The sequence below is a fragment of the Poecile atricapillus genome, chromosome 3 (assembly GCF_030490865.1).
Source record: "Poecile atricapillus isolate bPoeAtr1 chromosome 3, bPoeAtr1.hap1, whole genome shotgun sequence".
In the NCBI taxonomy this organism is placed as follows: Eukaryota; Metazoa; Chordata; class Aves; order Passeriformes; family Paridae; genus Poecile; species Poecile atricapillus.
Genome location: NC_081251.1, coordinates 30,917,609 through 30,939,104, shown reverse-complemented (window position 1 = coordinate 30,939,104; position 21,496 = coordinate 30,917,609). Strand labels below are relative to the sequence as shown.

Sequence of the window (21,496 nt, the reverse complement as noted above, 5' to 3'; positions counted from 1 at the left end):
AATTATCTTTTACATTCTTATATATTAATACTTCATTTAACTAAAAAAAACCACAACAAACCAACCAACAAAGCCACAATATTTGATTTTTACCAGCAGATAATGGCTTTAGAAGTTTCATACATCACACACACAAAAAAATTATTAATTTTTATGTGAAAATAGTATCCAAGTGCAAAACCAGATTAATTCTTATAGAAAGTTAATAGTTTCCTTTTCTAAGACATTTTTGAGAAGTTTGTTTTCTGTAGCTGTCCTATTAAACAATCAAACACAAAATGAAACTTATAAATTCAAGCCCATGGATGCTAATACCAATTAAAATAACTTTCTGTTTCAGTTGCTTCAAGGGATTATACTCATTTTGAGGGCTTTCTCCAAGGTCTTTGTATATCCTTTTCACCATCTTTTCTCATTTGTGATTGCTTGTATCTTTCTGCCATTGCAATAAGTTCATCAGGAACTACCTAATAAGAAAGCAGGCAAAAACACAAGGTGAATTTTAAACAAATCTAAACTTTTAGATTCTGCTTTATGAAAATGCTATCGATCTGTGTGTTCCCAAACTTGATATCCTTATTTATCTGACTCCTGTCACTCAACAGATTCTTTTCTGTAGAAATGCAGAGAGAAACCATTTTACATAAGATTGTACTGAAATATACTGAAAAATAGTCATCATCATGTCTCTGGATTTTCAATAATATGTCTATGCTTGCATCACTGTATCTGATGGCAGCATAGAACCAGCTAATTACATTATAGTTCAAAGAGAAATGTATCTTTTAATGAAAAGGAACAGCTTGTAAAAACATCCAGTGCTACTTAAAGGTGATATAATAATATATACATATATTTGAATGTTGATTTGTATTAAATTCCTTATGGAAGTTTTTAGAGTCTCTGAAGAGAAATTTTGTGACTTAAAGAAAATGTTGTCATAGGAACAGTTCTCATGTGGTTAGACCAAATCTAAAAGACAAGGAAAGAAGGGCAGGAGAAAATGCTCAGATCTCCCACCACTGGGAGGTCACAAGAACATCTTACCAAGATCCACAGGGGTTTTTGGAATGTTTGTAATTATGGGGAAAATGTGAACAGTATCATCAAAACACTCTCGCCTCAGAGTTTTTAATGACTGAGGCCTAATATGAAGAATTACAGACAGATTTATTAGGTTGAGTGACAGTGATAAAAAAAAATCCCAGATACCACTATTATGCTCACAGAACATAAGCAGTATCCAACAAAACTTCTTAAACCACGTCGGGCATAGTGCTGACATTAATGGATTGTTTACTGCAAAAAGCACTGTGGGCATCTGTACTGTCAAGAGGTCTCGGATCACTGATCTGTCAAAGCCAGCCCACTTCAACAACCTGCAATGGCACACGGCCGTCAGTTGAATTCACCCCGTCCAGAATCAGTCTGCTGATCACAGCAAAGGCAGTGTGTGAATGTGTTATTAACATGATTGCTCAGTCTGTGTGATTTGTGTCTGCCAGTAGCGCAAATACAATGCAAACAGCAGAGTACAAGCAAATGTAAATACCTTAAGGTCTCCCTAAAAGTGCCTGGGCTTGGCAATGCTTGAACAGGTGGAGAACGCAGCCAGGACAAAAGGTCTGGTGAAACAGGAAATCATATTCCTCTAGTTTCCATTTCTTTTGTCAGGCTTTATAATTGAGCAATACTTGCTATTTGCTATCAGCAACTTTTTCTTGAGCTGGCATGAGGGACAGCTCGCTAGTGTATGTTTTATGTACTGGTAAGTGACTATCCTGGCAAAATATGACAACTCTAGAAGAGTCTATTCTGCCTAAGTTTCAAACATTATTTAAAAATGAAGTTAAAAATTCTGTATCTCCAGCTGAAAGTCACAACAGATTTATCAGTGGAGATAGAAGTAATGAAACAAAGTTATTTTTCAGTTGATACATTGGATGATTTTCTTCCCCAGTATCAGATCCTCTCCTAGAGCTCAAAGTGTAACTTATTCCAAACTGAAGTAGCAACAATTTATTGTAAGAGTGTTTTTTGAGCATGCACAAGGCAAGAGTGGGAAGAAGTGAGGATATAGAAACATGAAAATCACAGTGAGGTAATATCCAGCATCTAGTGGCTTGTTGAGAATTTTCATGAGCAATCTGTGTATCTGCTAAACATATAAGCCTGGGTAGGGTAGTCCAAGTGAGAAAATAGAAAAGGATAAAGATGTCAATTTATATGGAAGGCTTTTCTTGGTATTGCAGAGATTACTGTTTTTCCACCTGTTTTCCAATAAATCTGTCCATGCTTCTTAATAAGCTTTTATATATAAAAGATCCCTTCAGCATGAAACAGACACCTTTTTGCTGTATCTGTTTTTCTTTATATAATCTGTAGATTCAAAATCACAGAGAACATTTGGCTAACAAAAGGAGCTAACTTGTTTTGAAATCAAAGTATTCTGAACCTTCAGTTCTCTACTTACTTTTACATGATGCTTTAAGACTGAAACAATGGTGTTTTCATTGTCATTAGAAAAAACCCCAATACTTTGTCTGTAGGGATACTTCCTTTCTACCAGATGTAACTAAGTTTAAGAATAATGTTGTGCCTAATAGTAACTTCTGAAAGCAAGGATTCAGAGTTCCTCTTTTCTCCTCTGAACTCAGAGACTCATTCCCAGTTGAACTATCACACATTACAAAAAAAACAAACCAGTTTGGGAACTTTGCAGTCTGCAGCTGGAGACAAGGCTTGAAAGGGAATTGCTAACTCAGAAAACAAAACACAAGGCACCTCTCAAGTAGCTTCACAGTATCACTACTGGTTTCACCTCTTGCATTTTCTGAATAAAAACAAAGCAAAAAAATCCCAGCCCAACCAAAAATCCCAAATCTGCAACTTTAAGGAATTATTAGGTGACTACTCTTCTACACCTTTTTTTCTCCTTTTCCTCCCTCAAAAAAATCTAAGTTTGGAATAAAGCAACATAATATCTTTCTAAGAAGAGTTACAAACCAAAATATTGAGGTGAAGTTCTAACCCAAGGTTTAAAGTCTGAGTAAGTGTCCATAGTAAAAACCACAGATTTGAGGTAAAATCCATTTAGTATATACTCAAACTCCCATCCAAAAAACCAACCAACCAAACATCACAACCCAAACAAACAAAATTTCAGCTCAAGTCAGGACTTGAACTGGGGGGTTTACTATAAATCAGACAAAATATCATTCCTTGTTACAGCAAGAAACAGCAACACTGTTGTCTCTGTTTTCTCAGATACCGTATTAAGAAACAAAAAATGCTTCTTTAAAAAAAAGAGATCACATTCCACATCCATTTTCCATACTATTTACAAGCATCAGTAAGGAAGATAGCTTGGAAGATGTAGGTGTCACAACTGTCAGATACAAGAAACAGATAAAATATTTGAGCTTCTTCTGATATAAGTATTGTTAATATTTACACTGTTAAGAACATTGGTACATGCATCCAAAAGTGAAATATGAATGGAATAAAATATTATGACATATAATAAACCTTATTACTCTTCTGCAGACCTCACTGTGTACGTTAGTTACTTTTTCCACAGTTCCTTCCTGGGACTCATCTGTAAGGTAAAATACAGCTAGGGCTATCTAGGACAGGACAGACTGAAACACATTTTTTTTCCCATGAGACAGCACAAACACTTACCAAGAAGGGTCTAAATAGGCTTAGAACTTCATGACCTACTTCAGATGCTAACTCAGAACCAGTATAATTCTTACTCAGTAACGTATTCTTACTTGGTTTGCTCTTTCCAGAATGTCAATCAGCTCGGACGCAAACCTCCAATCATTGCTTGTGACAAGTGTCACTGCCTCCCCAGTGCGCCTAAACAAGGAAGGAAACAACTGCTGATCTTCAAAACAACTCTTGCCAGGCTTTTACTACTGACCTAGGCAGTAATGAGCTGTACTACAGGCAATATTACTGAGCTGATAGAATAAAAGTGGTTTGAGCATTAAGTCTGCACATGACAAAAGGCAACTTTTCAAAAAAATTAGAATACAGCAATTCACCTATAATGGAGCAAATGCACAACTAATTTAGCCTTTCAGATAATAAACATAGCATAATGGCAGTGTATTTTAGTATGAAGAGACACACATTCATGATTAAATGAGAAAAATCACACTTGTGTCAGCCTGGGAAAGTGACATCCAAAAGAACTACCACTAAACCACACCACCACGATAGGCTGCAGACTTTGAACCTACAGATGCTTCTTCTCAATGTGCTGTCTAGGAAATTAAATAAATCAGCAGCCCATGAAGAGATAAACAAGGAAGTAACATTCCAGAATATCAATGCAAATTAGTTTTCTAATTCTTCCTCATATTTAAACCAGCTTACAAGCACCCTTCATTCAATAACAGGAAAGTGCAAAACTTGTTTGCCTACAATTTAACAGTGAATTCATTTAAAGACAAAGCAGTGTGCTTCGAGAATATACTTTGATACACTGAAGTCTTTACTGCCCCACCCCACATCACCTGTAGCCTCTAGAATTTGACAAGAAAAACACCTACACAGTGCATAAAACATAACAAAACATCAATAATACATTACTATTTTCTGGTAAACACTCACCCTGCTCTTCCAGTACGACCTACTCTGTGCACATATTCTTCAATGTTGCGAGGGAAATCGAAGTTAAAAACGTGAGTAATATCGTGCACATCAAGGCCACGGGATGCCAAGTCAGTAGCTACCAATATTCGAACTTTGCCTACAAGAAGTATGACAGGAAAAGAATAGTTGTTTATGGAACAAACAGAAAACATACTCCAGTCTGTAGGTTTTCTAGCTTATAATGCACTTATTATTCGTAACACCAAATGAAAATATGCTTGTTGCATGTCACACTGAGTTAGCTTCAAATACAAGCTGGTAAGTAAGCACCCAAAATGTCATTTTACTATTATTTGCAACTCCCAAGTAGAACAGCAGAGTGCAGGAAAAGTAAGAAATATGCCTGGTTGATATAAAGAGTCTGTCCAAAGAACAAAAACTTCAACAACTATATTCTCAGCTGACATCTTGTCACAACACCAGTCTTTTATTAGCATGTGTTCACATAACCCTGAACTGTGTTCACAAATATATGTTCACATAACCTAGTGTAATCTGGAGAAGGACTGTTCCATTGAAAGCACCATCATCTGACATTTAAATTTACCATTCTGTAGAGTAACAAAGTACCAACTTTTCCAGAAATGTCAAAGGTAAAATAAGCTTTACTCTAAATTATTAAACTCCCAGAAATAAAGTATTTTATTGAATAGCAATCTCTTCGCTTGCTGGGTCTTTTTTATGGTCCAATTAATAAAGAAAATGCGTATTTCAGAGCTCAATAATATTTTCATTTCTATAGCACTAAAGTGACATGGCACTTAGACAAGCTTTGAACAGAACAAACTTTAGAAGTCTGGCCTAAACAAACCAGTACTTCAGTACAGAGTCACCTTTCTTGAAGTCATCCAAAGCCTGTTCTCGATCACATTGCTCCCTGTTGCCATGAAGTGACTGTACTGGAATTCCCTGGATGCCAAAGTCACTTGCTAAGTCATCAGCTCTACAGTGAAATAAAGCAATGGCTCTTAAAACAAAAGAAAAGAAGAAACAAAATAGTGCAGTATCTAGATTTAGATCAAAAAGACAAATGTGACAACAAAAGCTAAATGTGTGCTTAAGGACAAAATGTTATCGAGGTCAGCTGATATTTATTATAAAATAGGAAAGCAAGTCTAATCCACATAGAAATGTTTACCTTTATCTATACTTTTAGAATATTTTATTTTTGCATTGTTGACTCAAAAATTCAGGAATGGTAAAATGACCACCCCCCACATTAATCAGGTCTTGCATGCACCAGAGGCGCATGAAAGGAAACAGTACATCACATTCATGTATCCCCAAGAATCCAAACATCCCACCTGAACTACATGAAACTGAGACTTACCACCACCATTAACAATATTAAAAAAGATACAAACTGCCAGTCAGTCTGAAGGAAGAAATTATAAATAAAAATAATACTACTAGCAGCACATTGTGGAGAAGAGCTATTACACTTGATAGTTACTACGTGAACTAAGAAACAATTTGCTATTTCTGTTAGGAAAAAAAAAAACCAAACAGAGGTGATACTGGGAAGTGATTACATACGTAAGCTTTTTTCCCACAAAAATGATGACCTTATCTTTTGGCTTCATAGACTTAATGAAACTATGCATGAAAGCTCTCTTTTCCTCCTCGGGGATAACAAAAACTTTTTGTTGTACTGTGTTTACTGCCTGTCAAACAGCAAAAAGGGATGTTAGGTAGAAACAGATTACAATAATATTTTTTCTGTTAATTCCCATATTGCCATGTTTTAAAACTAGTAATATATGATACCATAAAAAACTATTTTAATATGTATCAGTTTGGAGTTCAAACAATGAAGATTTCTTACCTCCTTGTTGCTTTAGGAGAATAATAAAATTTACCTTTAAGCAGTTTGTCAAACCATTTATTTGCAGATATTTAAAGGGTACGGATTAGTGAGATTAAATAAATATATTATTAGTGAAAAGCACATTGAAGTTCTTTAATCTGCAAATATTTTATATTAATCGAGAGCAAATTGGAACAATGGCTGTCTTACTTGAAATTACAGGCTTTTAAAGGTATTGTAAATCTCTTTGAAATTATCAGTTCTAACTAATCCAATAACAGTTCATTAAAAACTTTACTCCATCACCTCTGAAGGTTACCACAGAACGTCTAAGGTATAACTAATAAGTAGAATAAAACATCTAGACATTCTCATGGCATGGTATCATGATCTTGTAGCAAGAGTTGAAGACTCAATCAAGCACACAAAGATTCTCTCTCCACATGTGAATCTTCCTCCCCCCACATGTCACCTCTTCAACTAAGAGAAGCTCCTGTAAAAAGAGATGAATGCCCTGGAGAAGAGAGCTACAACAGCAATTGATGTCTTTCAAATTCCAATCCTGACAAAAAATGCCCTTTGATAAAAATGTAGTTCTGAACAGACCAGACAAAAAGCACATTTTGTCTCCATTTCTACTGAAAAGTGTGCTGGATACTAGGTTTCCTATTCCCTATTGCTAATAAAAAAATGGAACTGAAAATTTCCTAAGATCTTGGCAAACTACTATTTCTGTAAATTCTGCTGGTACTGAAGCCAACTACACATAGCTGCACAACAATGACAACTAAGCAACTACATCCACGTGTTAGAAGTTTTGGACTTTAAAGACAGTTTTTACTCTAACACATTATTTCCTGCTCTAGGGAAGTGTCCTCCAAGAGTTCAGTACAAAGGTCCCACCCCAACTGAGAAAGATGCAGTTAGGAAACAGATTTAGAAAAGGATCTGTATGCATTAGAAAGAAGAACTTCAGAAGGAAAACCGAGTAAAGAATAAGAACTTGCTGAACCAAAATTAAGGTTGCAAAACCAAGGGATCATACAAAAACACTTGGCACTGTGAAGCAGAATATTCACTATGATTGATACTTGTCACCTGTGATGTCTTCTACTGAAGAGCTAAGACTTCCAGATGTTGTTACAGAAAATGTTTGTTTATACTTTTGAAATTTTTCTGAACTTTTAAGGAAACTTTAAAATAAATAGCATGGAGTTGTTTCTTGAAAGCTCAAATTGATTACAAAAGATACATGCATTTACTTAAATACAGTTAGTTACAAGAAAGAATTTTTTGGCTTAAGCATAGGTTCCTCTACAAAAGGAAGGGGAAAAAACAAAAAATACAACTTACTGCTAAGTCAAGAGTGCCAACATACACAATCATGGGATCCCTCAAATACGATTTTGCTAAGCGACGGACACCGTCAGGCCAAGTAGCACTAAAAAGGAAGTGAAAAGGAAAGCACACATGCATGAGAATAGTGTGCCAAATATTCTCCAATTCATTAATTTCATATTGCTCTTCTTTTCTTATATATCAGTGAAACACATATGCAGTAACAGTGCTGAGTTTAACTCATCTTAAGTTAATAGTAAACAGTACTTGAGCTTCAAAGGTAATTTTGTTGGTTAAAAATACAGGCAACAACTATAGAGCCTTTCTATTGAAGCCTCAGCTGAGTTTAGTAGTTGAACAATACCTTATAAGCAAGCTTCTAGTCTGTTTTTTAAAACAACAGCTTAGATGCAAAATATGGCAAAAAAAAATAATTGTTGGGTTATTTGTTTGTTAAATTCCCAAAAGCTGCATAATTTCAAAATTAATCCAGGTACAGACTAGCACAGATACTGGTCATAGAGTCAGGAAATGCATTTGGTTCCAGATGGAGAAGGGTTAGTCAGCATTTCAAATTGATATGGCAAATTCTAGCACTCCCAGGATACCTTCCTTTTTTTGGGACAACTCAATTGTCTTTATATTTGATTCAAAACATCAGAAAAGACAGTACAAAATGGGAAAAAAAAAGGTCAAATTTTAATAACTGACACATTTGTTTTGAAATTAATTTGTTCACTAATAATTAACTTGTTCAATGACCTTATGTTCAAGTCCTGAGCACTACTATGTCTAGATACCTCGTCATAACAGTTTGTCTGTCAGGTCGCACATCTATTAGGATCTTCATTATTTGAGGTTCAAATCCCATATCCAGCATTCTGTCAGCCTCATCTAAAACCTGTTCAGAAACAAGGTTATTTATTCTGCCTAGTCCCTCAGATGAGGGTTTGTTTCAGCAAGACATTACACAGAAGAAGATGATTTTGATGGTAACTGTTTTAATTGCAGAATCTTCTCCATAACTTACTGCAAAAGCTGTTCTATTTTACCTCTTCAATTTCCTTGATACTTTCTTATTCAGTATTATGCTTGCAGGCAAAACAAGAAAATTCACAGCTCCTTTAAGAGCATTTAAAGAAAAACACAACTGCTTGTTTTAACAATAATTTGGGTGATGGCTAAAACTAAGCACAAATTGAAACAAAAACACATAGCCAACCAAACCCAGATGGGAGCAACCTGCCAAACACACACTGAGAAACTGTTTGCTCTTTAAAGGGGAAATCTCATTTCTACCTCATTAGAGATCTCATACAGGATCAAAATATCACTTGTCAATTTAGTTCCTCATTAGAAATAAGAAAAAAGCCAAAGCATACATTCTGGCTCACACTAGGACACTGCACAGCTCCCAGAGCACAAGCTTGTTTCATCTGGTAAAAAATGGCCAGAAATGAACAAGTGAGCTGGAGGTCTGAGAACAACTCTTTGGAACTGGCAAGTTTTCTAATATACAAGCACACTTGTGAATGTTTTCAGTCACGTACAAAGAAAGAAGACTGACATCTGAAACTCATTTATCTCCTTTGATTTGTATAAACTCCATTTGAAAATTAAAGTTACATGGATTGCCCTTTTAAGTATCAACAATTTCTAGTCACTTATGTGGAAATTGATGATAATCCCTTTCTACTGTCCTAATTTTGCTGCTCCATTATTTCCTGATATTTTGTTATATTAAATAATAATCATATTACTATATAATAAGCTTATTATATAAGTTTAGTAGTTATAGTTTACATTGCTTTAGTTTATATAGTTACATATATAGTTTAGTTATGTAAATCTCTGAATCAACAAATTATCGTTTGAGAGGCAAGATAAGAATTCCATTTCTTGAATTAATTCTCATTATTTTTAGAGGGCTCATGGAGATTTCATTAACTACATGAACTCTAATAGAATTGTTGGCTTCAACAGAATTGAAGGCTGAAACAACTAATTTTTCAGAGTTGGCTGCTATGCCTTTTTCAGCAGTAGAAGCTTTCTATGCTATTAAGCTCACCGGCACTTTGCTGCAGAGGGAAAAGAAAGCATCTGTGTCTAACAGATGGATCAGGGTAGTTGAAGTTTACTTTTCTTATTTCTGATAGCTGCTTCATTAAGATTAAAGGCTGTAATAGATGTCAGATAGATATTAGTACTGATTTTTTCTAAATGTGTCATAGCCCCATCTTTGTTTATAATCTTTATGTCCTTCAATGGACATAATCCTAGGTTTCTTGTTACCTTTAAATATATACATACAGTTCCATTTCTTGGCAAGAAATTCTTACAAGCCAGTTCTTCCTTTGAAAATTATTTACTTTCCTCTCTCCTTTGTTTTGAATCAGTTATTGGTAAGATTTACACTATAGTTTTTTATATTGAAGAATAAAAGCATTACTCCTACTCCAATCTATCTTTTACATCCTCCTTCATGCTTTAGATATATATATTTTTAATCACACTTTCTCCTAAATGTTTCCCAATTTTCATGCGCAATTCCAAATTCCTTCCTTCTGCTTTATCAGCATGAAGCCCAAAGAATTAAGATTACTTCATCAGATTGCTGATGAATGAATACTGGTTTACACTGAACACAGGGGAAACAAAAAGCATATTTTCATATGAAATGTATTTTGAACAATCAAAAGGCTGTCTATGACAGAATTTACAATCTTACTTCTGAAATACTGAAAAACAGCAGCCTATCTTGAATAAATGGCTTCCTAAAAATATGATTCAAGACTTGATCAACTTCATGGTTCTGCCAGGCAAGTAGAGAAATTCTAACCTCAAAAATCACCTTGGGTCCAGTACCTATTTAGACATAAATAATAATAAATAATAGAGCATGGTTTTGTGGATTTTTTTGTTGTTTGGTGGCTTTTTTTTTCCCCCTTTTATGGGAGGAGGTATATTTGGTTGGTTGTGGTTTTTTAACAACAGATAAGATATCCCAGTATCTTATCTTGGAAGTCCTTTGGGAAACAACTGAATCATATTAGCAAGTAATAAAATACTCAGTTTACTTTGGGAACCTTCAAAGACTCAGTAATATCTTTAAATGAAAACTGTAGATGAAACTCTTCAATGAAGAGTGTTCTTCATCCAAGGTGGTAAATGTGAAATCTATTACCACTCTCTTTTTCCGAAAGCAAGGCTGCAAGATTAAATTATTTGTTGGCTGAAAACTGACAACGAAGCTCTGGAAACAGAAAGTAACTTATATATTGAAAAGCACAAGAAACTACAAGGATAAATATATAAGAAGATCACAAAAAGCTAAAATTTTCCATGTCCAATTTTTCACATGGGGCTGTGTTAGCACAGCATTTCCTTAAAGTCTGAGGCATGAGACCTTAACCACATCACAATACACAGTCCTTGCACTGGTTCTTCTAAAAATATTTAACTGCTGGTGGTGCAACAATAAATGTCTCTCCTCCTGTTTTACATCATCATGTTTTTCATTTGATAGTTCTTCTTAGCAATGTCATACTATGGCATGTGCTGCACATACTGAAACATGCTTTTGATTCAACACCCACTGCTTTATGAAGCAGTGTGTGCCTATGGTATGGCTATACTTCACCTTGGCAGAAAGATGACCTATGCTCCTATACCTCTCAGAATACCAGTTTTCAGGCCTGTTCTTCTGCTCAGCAATTACATATTAGTCTTCTACAGAACACTACTCTCCTGTCTTCCAGTAATAAACTTTTTTCACAAATGGCCAAATTTATAAAGATGCTATAGCACTGGCCTTGCCAGTAAGCTCACAACTATTACCTAGAATTGGAGCCAACTTGTTACAACATGGAGAGAATTTAACTCTCACAGGGTAGAGGGGCAGACAGAGAGCTTGGCCAAATTGTCAAACTGGGCAACAATCCAAAGACAAGTTAGAAATAAATTGAATATATGAAAGCATTTTACAAACAGCAACAGTCTTACATGTTCAGCACAGCAAAAGGCAAAAATGAAATAAAGACATAAGGATGTTTACAAGGCTATTATTCCACTGAGATCAAAACAAAGTCAGACCCCCAACATTTAAATATCTGTATGTGACTCTACACAAGTTCTAATAAAAAATTGAGACACTGCTAACCTTTAAAAAGAAAAAGAAAAAACAACTTCAGAAAGGCATTTCATCCATTAGTAACTAATCCTGTAATTAATAACGAATCCTAATTCTAAAATGAATTTTAGAATGCCAAACATTACTGAAAAAACAACTTAGCATCTTTAAAATGGTTGCTGTGCGAGAAGTCTATTTTTCCTAGGGAATATTTCACATCTGCAATGCAATTATAGTAAGTATGAATCATCCCTCCAACACCAATTTAAGTGTTAAGCAGTATTGCAATTAGGACTTTGGAAGTTTAAAGAAAACTCCATTAAAGCTAAAATTCAAACTGAGTCAACCATTTCCCAGCTGGTGCATTACTCATTGCACATCAGTTACTTGCCAAATACGTTATGCTCTTCAAATTTATGAAGTTGTTCATTTGAAGATCATTCAGTCTTCCAGGAGTAGCAATAACAATATCCACACCTTTGGTAACCGTGTCTATCTGTCCTTTTCGGTCCCCACCACCATAGACGCAAATACTGTAAAATAAAAGTTTTACAGAAATAGTGTATTAAGTTTCAGCTAAAGTCAATCCTTTTCAACTAAATGCCACCATGTTGCTTTAAAAGTGTCACCTGGTACTACCAAGAGGAAGGAATACTGTGTGATTGACAGTATTGCCATAATTAATAAAATTAACACTGAATGACACTCCCTCAACAGTTCAGCAATAGTTTTCTGCTAAAACTGCAGTGAAAGCAATCATGAATGGAAGATAGCTCACATGTTTTAGGTAGTTCTGAAAATATTTACACAAAAAATAGATGAACTATGAAAGGATACATGGTTTTCCAAACAGTACCATCAAAAGTGAGATGTTTTGCTATTGGGGTGACTGTAAGACTTATTCAAAATGCTACACAAAATTAGCAGAGACCCCTAAGTTTCAGAGCAAGTAACGTCTCTTTAATTGCTTAAATAAAGATCTACACTTAGCTTGTGGATGAAACCAAACTGGGGAAGCAGCTGATACACTCAAGAGAATTAGGCTTGTACCAGAACCACAAAAAGGCTAGAGAAATGGTCTGATAAAAATACCATAAAGTTTAACAAAAACAAAGATAGGGATGGAATTACCCCATGACTCAGGGCCAAGGTGCTAGAAGATGACAGTACAAAGAGACTGGCATGGCCAAGAACCTGAACATTTTTCAGCAGTCTCATCTCATAGAAAAGAAAGCCAGATGTGCTCTACAGAGAAGGCAGCACATAGGAAGCATAAAAATAACATTGGCACATTATAGGATGGGTGGGGATGGTCACCTCACAAACAGGGACAAAGACAAGGCAGAGCTGTTTAATGCATTCTTTACCACTGTCTTCAACACAAATGATATACCAAGGGGATTTCAGTGCCCTGAGCTGGAGAACCACAACTGCAAGAATGATCCACTCCCAGCTGAGCTGCAAATTATGCAGGATCTGCTGCTCCAGCTGGATTTCTACAGATCCATGGGGTATGATGGGATTTATACAAAAATCCTCAAAAATTTGGCTGATGTTATTGGGAAGTCTCTCTCAATGATTTTTGAACAGTCTTTAGAATCCAGAAAGGTCCCAGCTGACTGGAAGCTGGTGAAAACTGTTCTGATTTTCAAGGAGGATCCCAGCATGTTAGTCCCATTTCAGTGCCTGATGAAGTTATGGAGAACATCATTCTGGGAGGTACTGACAAACACCCCTAAGACAATGTAGTCACTGACCAGGACCAGCACAGCTCCATGAGAGTCGAGTCCTGCTTGTCAAGCCTGACTTCCTTTTATGACAATGTAACCCACCAAGCCAATCAAGGGATGCCAGTTGATGTAATCTGTTTGGATTTCAGTAAAGCTTTCAATACTGTCTCTCACAGTATCTTTCTGGACCAGCATTCAGCTGGAAAAACACATCATGGGATGGGTGAGCAACTGGCTCACAGGTCAGGCACAAATGGTTACAGAGAATGGGGTGAGATCAGACTGGTGACCTGTCACTAGAAGGGCCCCACAGGGCTCCTTGACCCTCATAACATCTTCATGTCCTGCCTCCAACGACTTGGAGGCAGAACTGGAAGAGATACTAAGCAAATTCACAGACTCATAAAACTGGGAGGGGCTGCTGACTCCCTCCAAGGCAGTGAGGCCCTGCAGAGAGACCTCCACAAATCAGAGGGCTGGGCAATCACCAGTCACACAAATTTCAACAAGGGTAAGTGCCAGATTCTGCACCTGCAATGGGCAAACCTGGATGTATGGACAGACTGGAGAATGGGATGCTGGAAAGCACTGCCATGGAAAGGGATTGATTTTAAGTCGAATATGAATCAGCAGTGCCCTGACAGCAAGGCCTGGGGGGGCATCAGGCTGACATCAGCATTGCCAGCCAGGCAAGGGAAGGGATTGTCCCGCTCCTCTCTGCACTGGGGCAGCCTCACCTCAAGTGCTGGGGGCAGTTTTGGGTGCCACAGTGTAAGAAAGACATTAAACCATTAGAGAGTGTCCCAAGGAAGGCACAAAGGTGGTGAAGGCCCTTGAGAAGAAGCTGTGTGAGGAGCAGCTGAGGGCACTGGGTCTGTTCAGCCTGAAGAAGCAGAGACGAGGGAAACATCACTGCAGCCGCAACTTTCTCAAGAGCGGAAGAGAGGGGCAGGCACTGATCTCTGTGGTGAGCAGCGACAGGATCCAAGGGAATGGCCTGAAGCTGTGTTAGGGGAGTTTTAAGTTGGATATCAGGAAAAGTTTCTTCACCCAGAGGGTGGTTGGGCACTGGAACAGGCGTCCAAGGGAAGTGATCACAGCACCAGCCTGACAAAGTTCAAGTGGCTGGACAATGCTCTCAATCACATGGTGTGATTCTTGGGCATGTCCTGTGCAGGGCTAAGAGCTGGACTTGATGATCCTTGTCCCTTTCAACTCAGCATATTCTGTGTGATTCTTCTTAGCTGTCAACTCAGAAGGAAAAGAAGCAGAAAAGCTACATAAACTTTGACCATGAGACTAGTTGAAACAGACATTCTGAAAACTGGGAAAATATAAACTCTGCATTTACTACTATCCCCTCCCATCTTAAGCCTTAGTAGGTGAATTAAGTTACAATTGGTAGGAGAAACAAAATATTACTTAACAAGTCAGAGAAAAGCAAGATTACCTTTTAATTCCTTTGTATGCATACTTTGAACACTCTGCCTCTACTTGAAGTGCCAGTTCTCTAGTGGGAGCAAGGACTAACATTCCAGGCCCCCCACGCTGATCTTTGGGTCTGCAACAAAACATATTTCAAATGTTGGTATATAAATATAGGCAAAATCCATCATGCTTGACACTGATGTTTTTATACTATTCTAAACTTCCTCTGTAGACTGCTGCTGATGGTAACAAATTTGGTGCTTATTCCATCAGACTTATAATGCTTTTTCCAATACGTGATTTTTATCTTCATTACTAGAAAATCAGTTCAGGAGTTGGATGCAGGAGGAAGTAAGTGCAGGGGGAAGTATGCACATCTAAATAAATCAGACCTGTGAGCAGTCCTTACATTGGTTGTGAAGTCAAGTGAATGAATCCAGGCATTAAGTATGCTAATGTCTTCCCAGTGCCAGTCTGTGCTATAGCAATAAGATCAATTCCTTGAAGTATGATCGGCCACGCCTGGGACTAACATAAAACAACAAATACTTAAATGTAGTTTTCATTTTTCTCTTAAGCTTCAGTTAAAGAGTTATCGAAATTAAAGACATACCTGAATTGGTGTAGGCTTTTGAAAACCAACCCTTCTTATATTAGCCATAATATCAGGATAATACTCAAACACATCTTCAAATTTACAAACAGGATTGGGAATGCAGCGCTTTTCACCTTCTTTCAAGTCATCACAAGTTATATCATTATTTTCCTTCCTGTACAGAGTTAAAGTAGTGCAATTGTTTTAAAGTCTCATTACCTGAAAAAGTAGAGCTAACACAAAAGACAGTGTTTCTTAACTTTTTTAAAACTTCTGGAACAAGAAAAAACAAGTTCAGGCTCTTAAATGGGACTGAATTAGTCTTCTAACTTTTTAACAATCTTACTAAAGGAACACTTCTTCCAGAGGCATCAATTACCACTCTTTCTTAAGAACAACTAATTTAAAGTTATATATGGTTATTAACATGAACTGCAGTCCTGTCATATCAGGCTACAATTATAATCTATTAAAAATTCAGTAGGTATGGTAAGTTTTTAAACCCAAAGACAACCCGGAATTCAGACAAATGGCTTGAACTTATCAGTCAGAATTCTATAATCTGACAAAAACCTTCCCCACCTGTTTCCAGAGTTGCTCCCTGGATACTCTAGAGAATACAAACAGAACAATTTTGGAAAAAGAACATGACCAGTAAGAAAAGCTCAAAAAAAAAAAACCACCCTGGTAGAAACAACCCCTAAAAGCAGGCAAAACCCAAATCACAACACAAATAAAAGAATACATTAAAAACTGCTGCTCCAAGGCTTCCTCCAATTAAGAGCTATTAATATGCTGTCCTAGTTTTGGCCAAGGCCAGAATTAATTTTCTTGCACTTGCAGCAAGGAGAGCTTGAACCTATGCAGGCATGACTACATTGTTACTCAGTATCACCCAAAGCACCCCTAGGGGGTGGATGGGATATTCACTTTCCAGGAGAAAGAGGGGTGTGGTTTCCTGTGGAAGAATAAGGCAACTACCCTCCATGGCCATTTTGTTCCTTTTCCCAGGAGAGCAAAAGGCAAATGGAGCTGTGAGGTGGTGTGGATTGTCTGACCAGAAGGCTTGACATTATTGTTTTTGCTGTCTCAGGCTTGGGGGAAAAAACCCATGGCCAGTTCCATCCACCATTTTCTCATTTTTCTCAGGAGCCCTGCGGTGCTGGCTATGGTGGTGTCTTGTTGGTCGGACTTCCATGAGCATTTTTGCATGTAATCACTTTTTATACAATGTTGTTATTAGTGTTGTTGCTGTTCTTCTTATCCCATTGATGTTTTCCAGTAAATTCTTATCTCAACCTATAATCTCTGCCCTTTGTCCCTTTCTCATCAGAGTGGGTGAGGGAAGTGGAGTGGCTGCTTAGAGCTTATTTTCCATCTGGTTTTAAACCATGACATCTGCATAAGCATATTGATTTCAGTCCTGTACTCCTCTGAAAATTCCATTCAGTAAAAAGCTTTTCTTCAAGTGGGGTGTAGAGCTAGGAAAAGAATGGGCAATTCAACTTCCCCTTGCATTTACAGAATTATTTCTTTCAATTGCTGCCTTTTCTTCCTTAAAGCGAACTGATTAGATGAAGTAGAAAAAAATTCCTTTATCACACAAGTTCTACTCCTCAGTACATATTTTTAACCTACAAGAACAATGTTCTGTAATTTTCACGAGCTCTAACAATACATCTATATACTTAAAGGAAAAAGGTGAAAACAGCTGGAAACAATTCCATGCTTTACTCACTGTGGCAAAGTTTCTCTGGCATGCAAAGAAAAAAGAGAAAAGTAATAAAAAGGTAACACTTCAATAATGCTCACTGACTTCATTAGCATTACTGAAGGGGGCTGTAACTATTACCAAGGCCTGAACCAAATCACTTGAAACAGATGATCTGTTTTCCTTGAGAAGTACTGATATAGGCTGTTGGATCAAAATAAACAGATGCAGTTAACTGAAGCATGTACTCACTAGGATGGGCTTGTAAAGACAAGAAAGATAAAAAAGGAAGACAATAGTAACAAAAGTTGGAATTTGGTTTGAAGATGGTTTTGACTAAAAAAATGCGGGGGAAAATTGCAGCCAAAAGGTATTCAAAGTGTGAACAATCCTATCTGGAAAGACCTGGAAAACATGAATATACTGCCTAATGAAAGGCAAAGAAACAGCCAGAAGTCCATGAACTGTCATGATTTTTTTTTGTTTTGAAACTCACCTAGATCACACACGTTTAGAGAAGCAGAAAATCCCTGAAGTTAATTTTCCAAACAACTAATAACATCTCATCTGCTAGTTGTTCCATTCCCAAGAAAGAGTTCTTAAAAAGATTAAGTTGCTACAAAACCCCAGCATTACTGCCTCTCAGTATTTTATCTCCCACTTTCTAGGCTTTATAGTTTAATAGTAATTTCTGCCAAGCAGATGATTCCCTAAAAAAAGATTATCTTACCGCCACAGGTCCACTTCTTCTTGTGACATAGATGCAGTCCTGGAAGATTCTTTGTAGAAGTTTTTCTCAATTGGAGGCAAGCCTTAAACAATCAGAAAAATTCAACTCAAATCAGCAAGAAATAATACAGAGTCAGTGCAAGTCTGCTAAAGCTTACGATGGAAAGCCCAGGACCCAGAAAGTGCCTTGAGCTAGGAGAGACTAGCTGGAAATGATGGAAGACCATTGCTTATGTAAAAAAAGATGAAGGCTGAGACAAACACTGCAACATTGGCAAAAAAAACCCACTTCCCCACATTTCAATTTCTGAAGTACTTTCTACTAACATATATAGTAGTATATTTGACAACTCTTAGGTCTTTCTTTTTTTCTGGTGGCCACATACAAAACAACACCATTTTCAAAGGGTGACATTCAAAATACCACATGAGTAGCAGGTTTAATTCTTGGCAGCAGTAATCAGTGTCCTCCATGACCATGTTGAGAAATGCTAACATGGCCAGCTCACTGCAAATACATTGTCAATTTGGGCTCCAAAAGATTCAGTCACCTCAAAGCAAGTATTAGAAACCTTTAAGCATTCCAACAGATTTACCTCATAAAGCCAAGTATAATATAATGAAAATTGTAAAACTAACCTGCCCACTTCATAGATTCATATTTGGCTCTGTTTTCTCGAAGAGAGGCCCAGTTAATCACTGGTTTCTTTGGGTTATTTTCAGGCTTGGTAATGTCCAAGGTTTTTCCTGCAGAGTTAGTAACAAAATGCTGCTGTTTGATGGAACAAACCATGGGGAGAAATCTCCCCTCAAAACAAACACATTTTTTTCTATTGCAAGGCCTCATGTATTTTAAATAGCCGTGAAACATATAATTGGAAATTTCTTTCCTAGATCTCTGCCCTGAAACATTGCTAAAACGTGTACAAATTCAGTTTTGAGAAAAAAAGGGAAACATTTCAACATCTTTAGTTATTTAAAGGAAGTAATGATGGGTTGTGAAATGCTTCTCCTCCAACTATAAATTATGCTTGTTGTGCAGCAAGCTTTTGAAAAAACTTGTGAAACCAGTAGATGATATGCAGGAAGCTTTAACAGTTACAAGAGCAAAGCTTAGGTCTAAAGCATCCAACAACAACACAATAAAGTCTCAGTCTAGTTATATTGTATACTTTTTTTGAATGAGGTTAACGCCTCCTATGTGCAGTTTTACACTGAAGAAATATTTAGCAACACAACTGTGTGGAAAATTAGGGGAAAGGCAGGAAACAGAGGGATAACACTGTCACAAATCCTAAGGTAGCTTTAAATATTTCTAGTCTCTTGAAACATATTCATCTACCTTCCAGGACACTTCTGAAAATGAAACACACAACTATTCCAGTCCTTATTTTAATGCTGGAACGTAACTCCTGGATCCCTTCTTCCTAATCAGTGTATCTGATCAAAAACTGTGGATGGTGCTTGCCTGTGCAAAAAATTGTTGGGAGCACATACAAGATGTACCAATAATACAAGCAGCACCCAAACGTAGAAAAATTATTTCTATATCCATGTAACAAAGCTACCTCAGGAAAGCCTTGTAAAGCCAGGCATGAAGTGCAACATCAAACCTTAAAACATTAACCTGCCTTGAAAGCAGTAGGAAGTCAGCATGGCCCATGCTATGATCAGCACTTTAGAGACTGTCTTCACGAAAGTTTACTGAATTGTAATACTCCACAGATACCAGATTAAAACTTGCACTAGAGCCAATGCTGGTATTTTGGATGAATCAGACTGATAATGCAATAAACCAAAGTGGTATAACATTCTGCATCCATAAAATTATTGAAAACACACAGGAACTGGTTTTCACCAAAGCCTGGCAGTTTGGGGGGAGGGGAAAACTGTCCAGAGTTGAAAAAAGAGTATCTTGGTATTTCTGTTTTAAGGAGATGTCATTGCCCAAGAACAAGGTTTAAGTTAACTTACTTTGTAAAATACTAACAATATAAAAATACTCCAGCAAACTACCAAATATATGGAAGACAATCCATAATAACTTTTTCCCCCAATCCCACATTTCTTACCTTTCTCTGTCCCACCTCTAACATAATTTTGTCCAGAATTTGTAACAAGATTGTCAATCAACATCTTGGCTTTGTTTTGCACATCAATGCTGCCAAAAATCTTTACTTCAGATTCATAGGTTCCTCTTGTAACCTATGTTCAAAAACATGACTGAGTTTTTTTCCATACTGCAAAGACCAACACTGTACAAGAAGACATACTGAAAACAATTTCTGGTCCTTTATTTCCCATTTCCCTGAAGTTTAACTTGTTCTATGAAAAGGCCCTTTAATCCCATTTCTAAAAGAAAAGGAAATAAATGCAAACTTAAGGAAAAAAAAATTAAAATTAATAACCTTTTCCCATTTTCACATAACATCCAAATTGCACCCTCAATTCCACTTCCTTTTTACTAGTTGTAAAGCAGTGGCATTATTACAGCCATTGTAACACCCTTCAACTTCCTCCAAATGGTTTACACAGAAACAAAACTAAGTATGTTCTCAACAGATGCTATTTCTCGACAACATACAGCACACAGTACCTTTATCCTGGAACCTGAAGAATCCTCAAGTTCTTTAATTTTAGATCCACCCCGACCTGTTATAAAGATACACAGCAGGTATTACAGAGTTAGGACAACCTGCCCAAACCTACACATTAATTGTATATATTTTGTTTGTGACCAAATCACAAGACCTTCATATGACTGCATGCATCTACAAATCAAAGAACATGTGACACCAAACCCTTGGAGACTGTAGGCAACTCTTTTGTCAATTAACCAAATGCAAGGTTTGTGTGTAAGGGAATGTCCTTCAGTAGAAGAGATGGAGGTGTAAAACTGGACCAAGATATTGTTAACCTTCCTCCACGTGAGTAGAGGGGCTTCAGACCACTTACACACTGCTAGCCTTGAGAAACAGACGTCAACTGAATCACTTTAGGGAGGAAAAGTTTCCCTAGCAAATGGCAGAAACCCTGCAAAAGCACTCTGCGATGCCCAGGTGGAGAGAGTCGGAGAGGAGCTGCAGGGGGCCCTTCCCCGGCCAGACTGACGGGAAGCAGGGATTCACTGCCACAGCCATGCGCTCCCTCAGGACACGGGGGAGGCCGTCTCCTCCCCTCCTCCCCACCCGCTTACCTCGGAGGGTCAAGCACCCAGCCCGGGGGCGCACCCGCCATTACCTATGAGAGCTCCGACCAGGGCACTATCGAGGTGGAAGCAGAGCGGGGCCGCAGAGTCCCGAGCCCGGCCGGCCGCAGCTCGGGCCGGCCGCTGCCGCGCAGCCCGTCTCGGGCCGCCGGAGCC

General features: G+C 37.4%; 1 protein-coding gene across 1 annotated transcript; it reads right to left on the bottom strand.

The window, feature by feature from the left end:
* Nucleotides 1-359: 359 nt before the first annotated feature.
* On the bottom strand, nucleotides 360-20,268 carry DDX43 (DEAD-box helicase 43). The gene is made up of 14 exons (XM_058836322.1): nucleotides 20,205-20,268; nucleotides 18,772-18,879; nucleotides 18,134-18,215; nucleotides 15,711-15,867; nucleotides 15,507-15,625; nucleotides 15,120-15,230; nucleotides 12,331-12,472; nucleotides 8,611-8,711; nucleotides 7,826-7,913; nucleotides 6,202-6,329; nucleotides 5,499-5,608; nucleotides 4,624-4,762; nucleotides 3,777-3,864; nucleotides 360-467 (listed from the first exon to the last, which is right to left on the bottom strand). The coding sequence occupies exons 1-14, from the start codon at nucleotides 20,266-20,268 to the stop codon at nucleotides 360-362; spliced, it is 1,545 nt and encodes a 514-aa protein (XP_058692305.1).
* Nucleotides 20,269-21,496: the final 1,228 nt, after the last annotated feature.

Bases quoted from the DNA above. Each gene is read 5' to 3' on its own strand.
- DDX43 (XM_058836322.1), bottom strand. From the start codon at position 20,268: ATGTTGATTGACAATCTTGTTACAAATTCTGGACAAAATTATGTTAGA. The intron at 18,880-20,204 runs GTAAGAAATGTG...CTAACTCTGCAG, and splicing joins TAGAGGTGGGACAGAGAAAG to GAAAAACCTTGGACATTACC. The intron at 8,712-12,330 runs GCAAGTAACTGA...GTTTCTGAACAG, and splicing joins TGAAGAGCATAACGTATTTG to GTTTTAGATGAGGCTGACAG.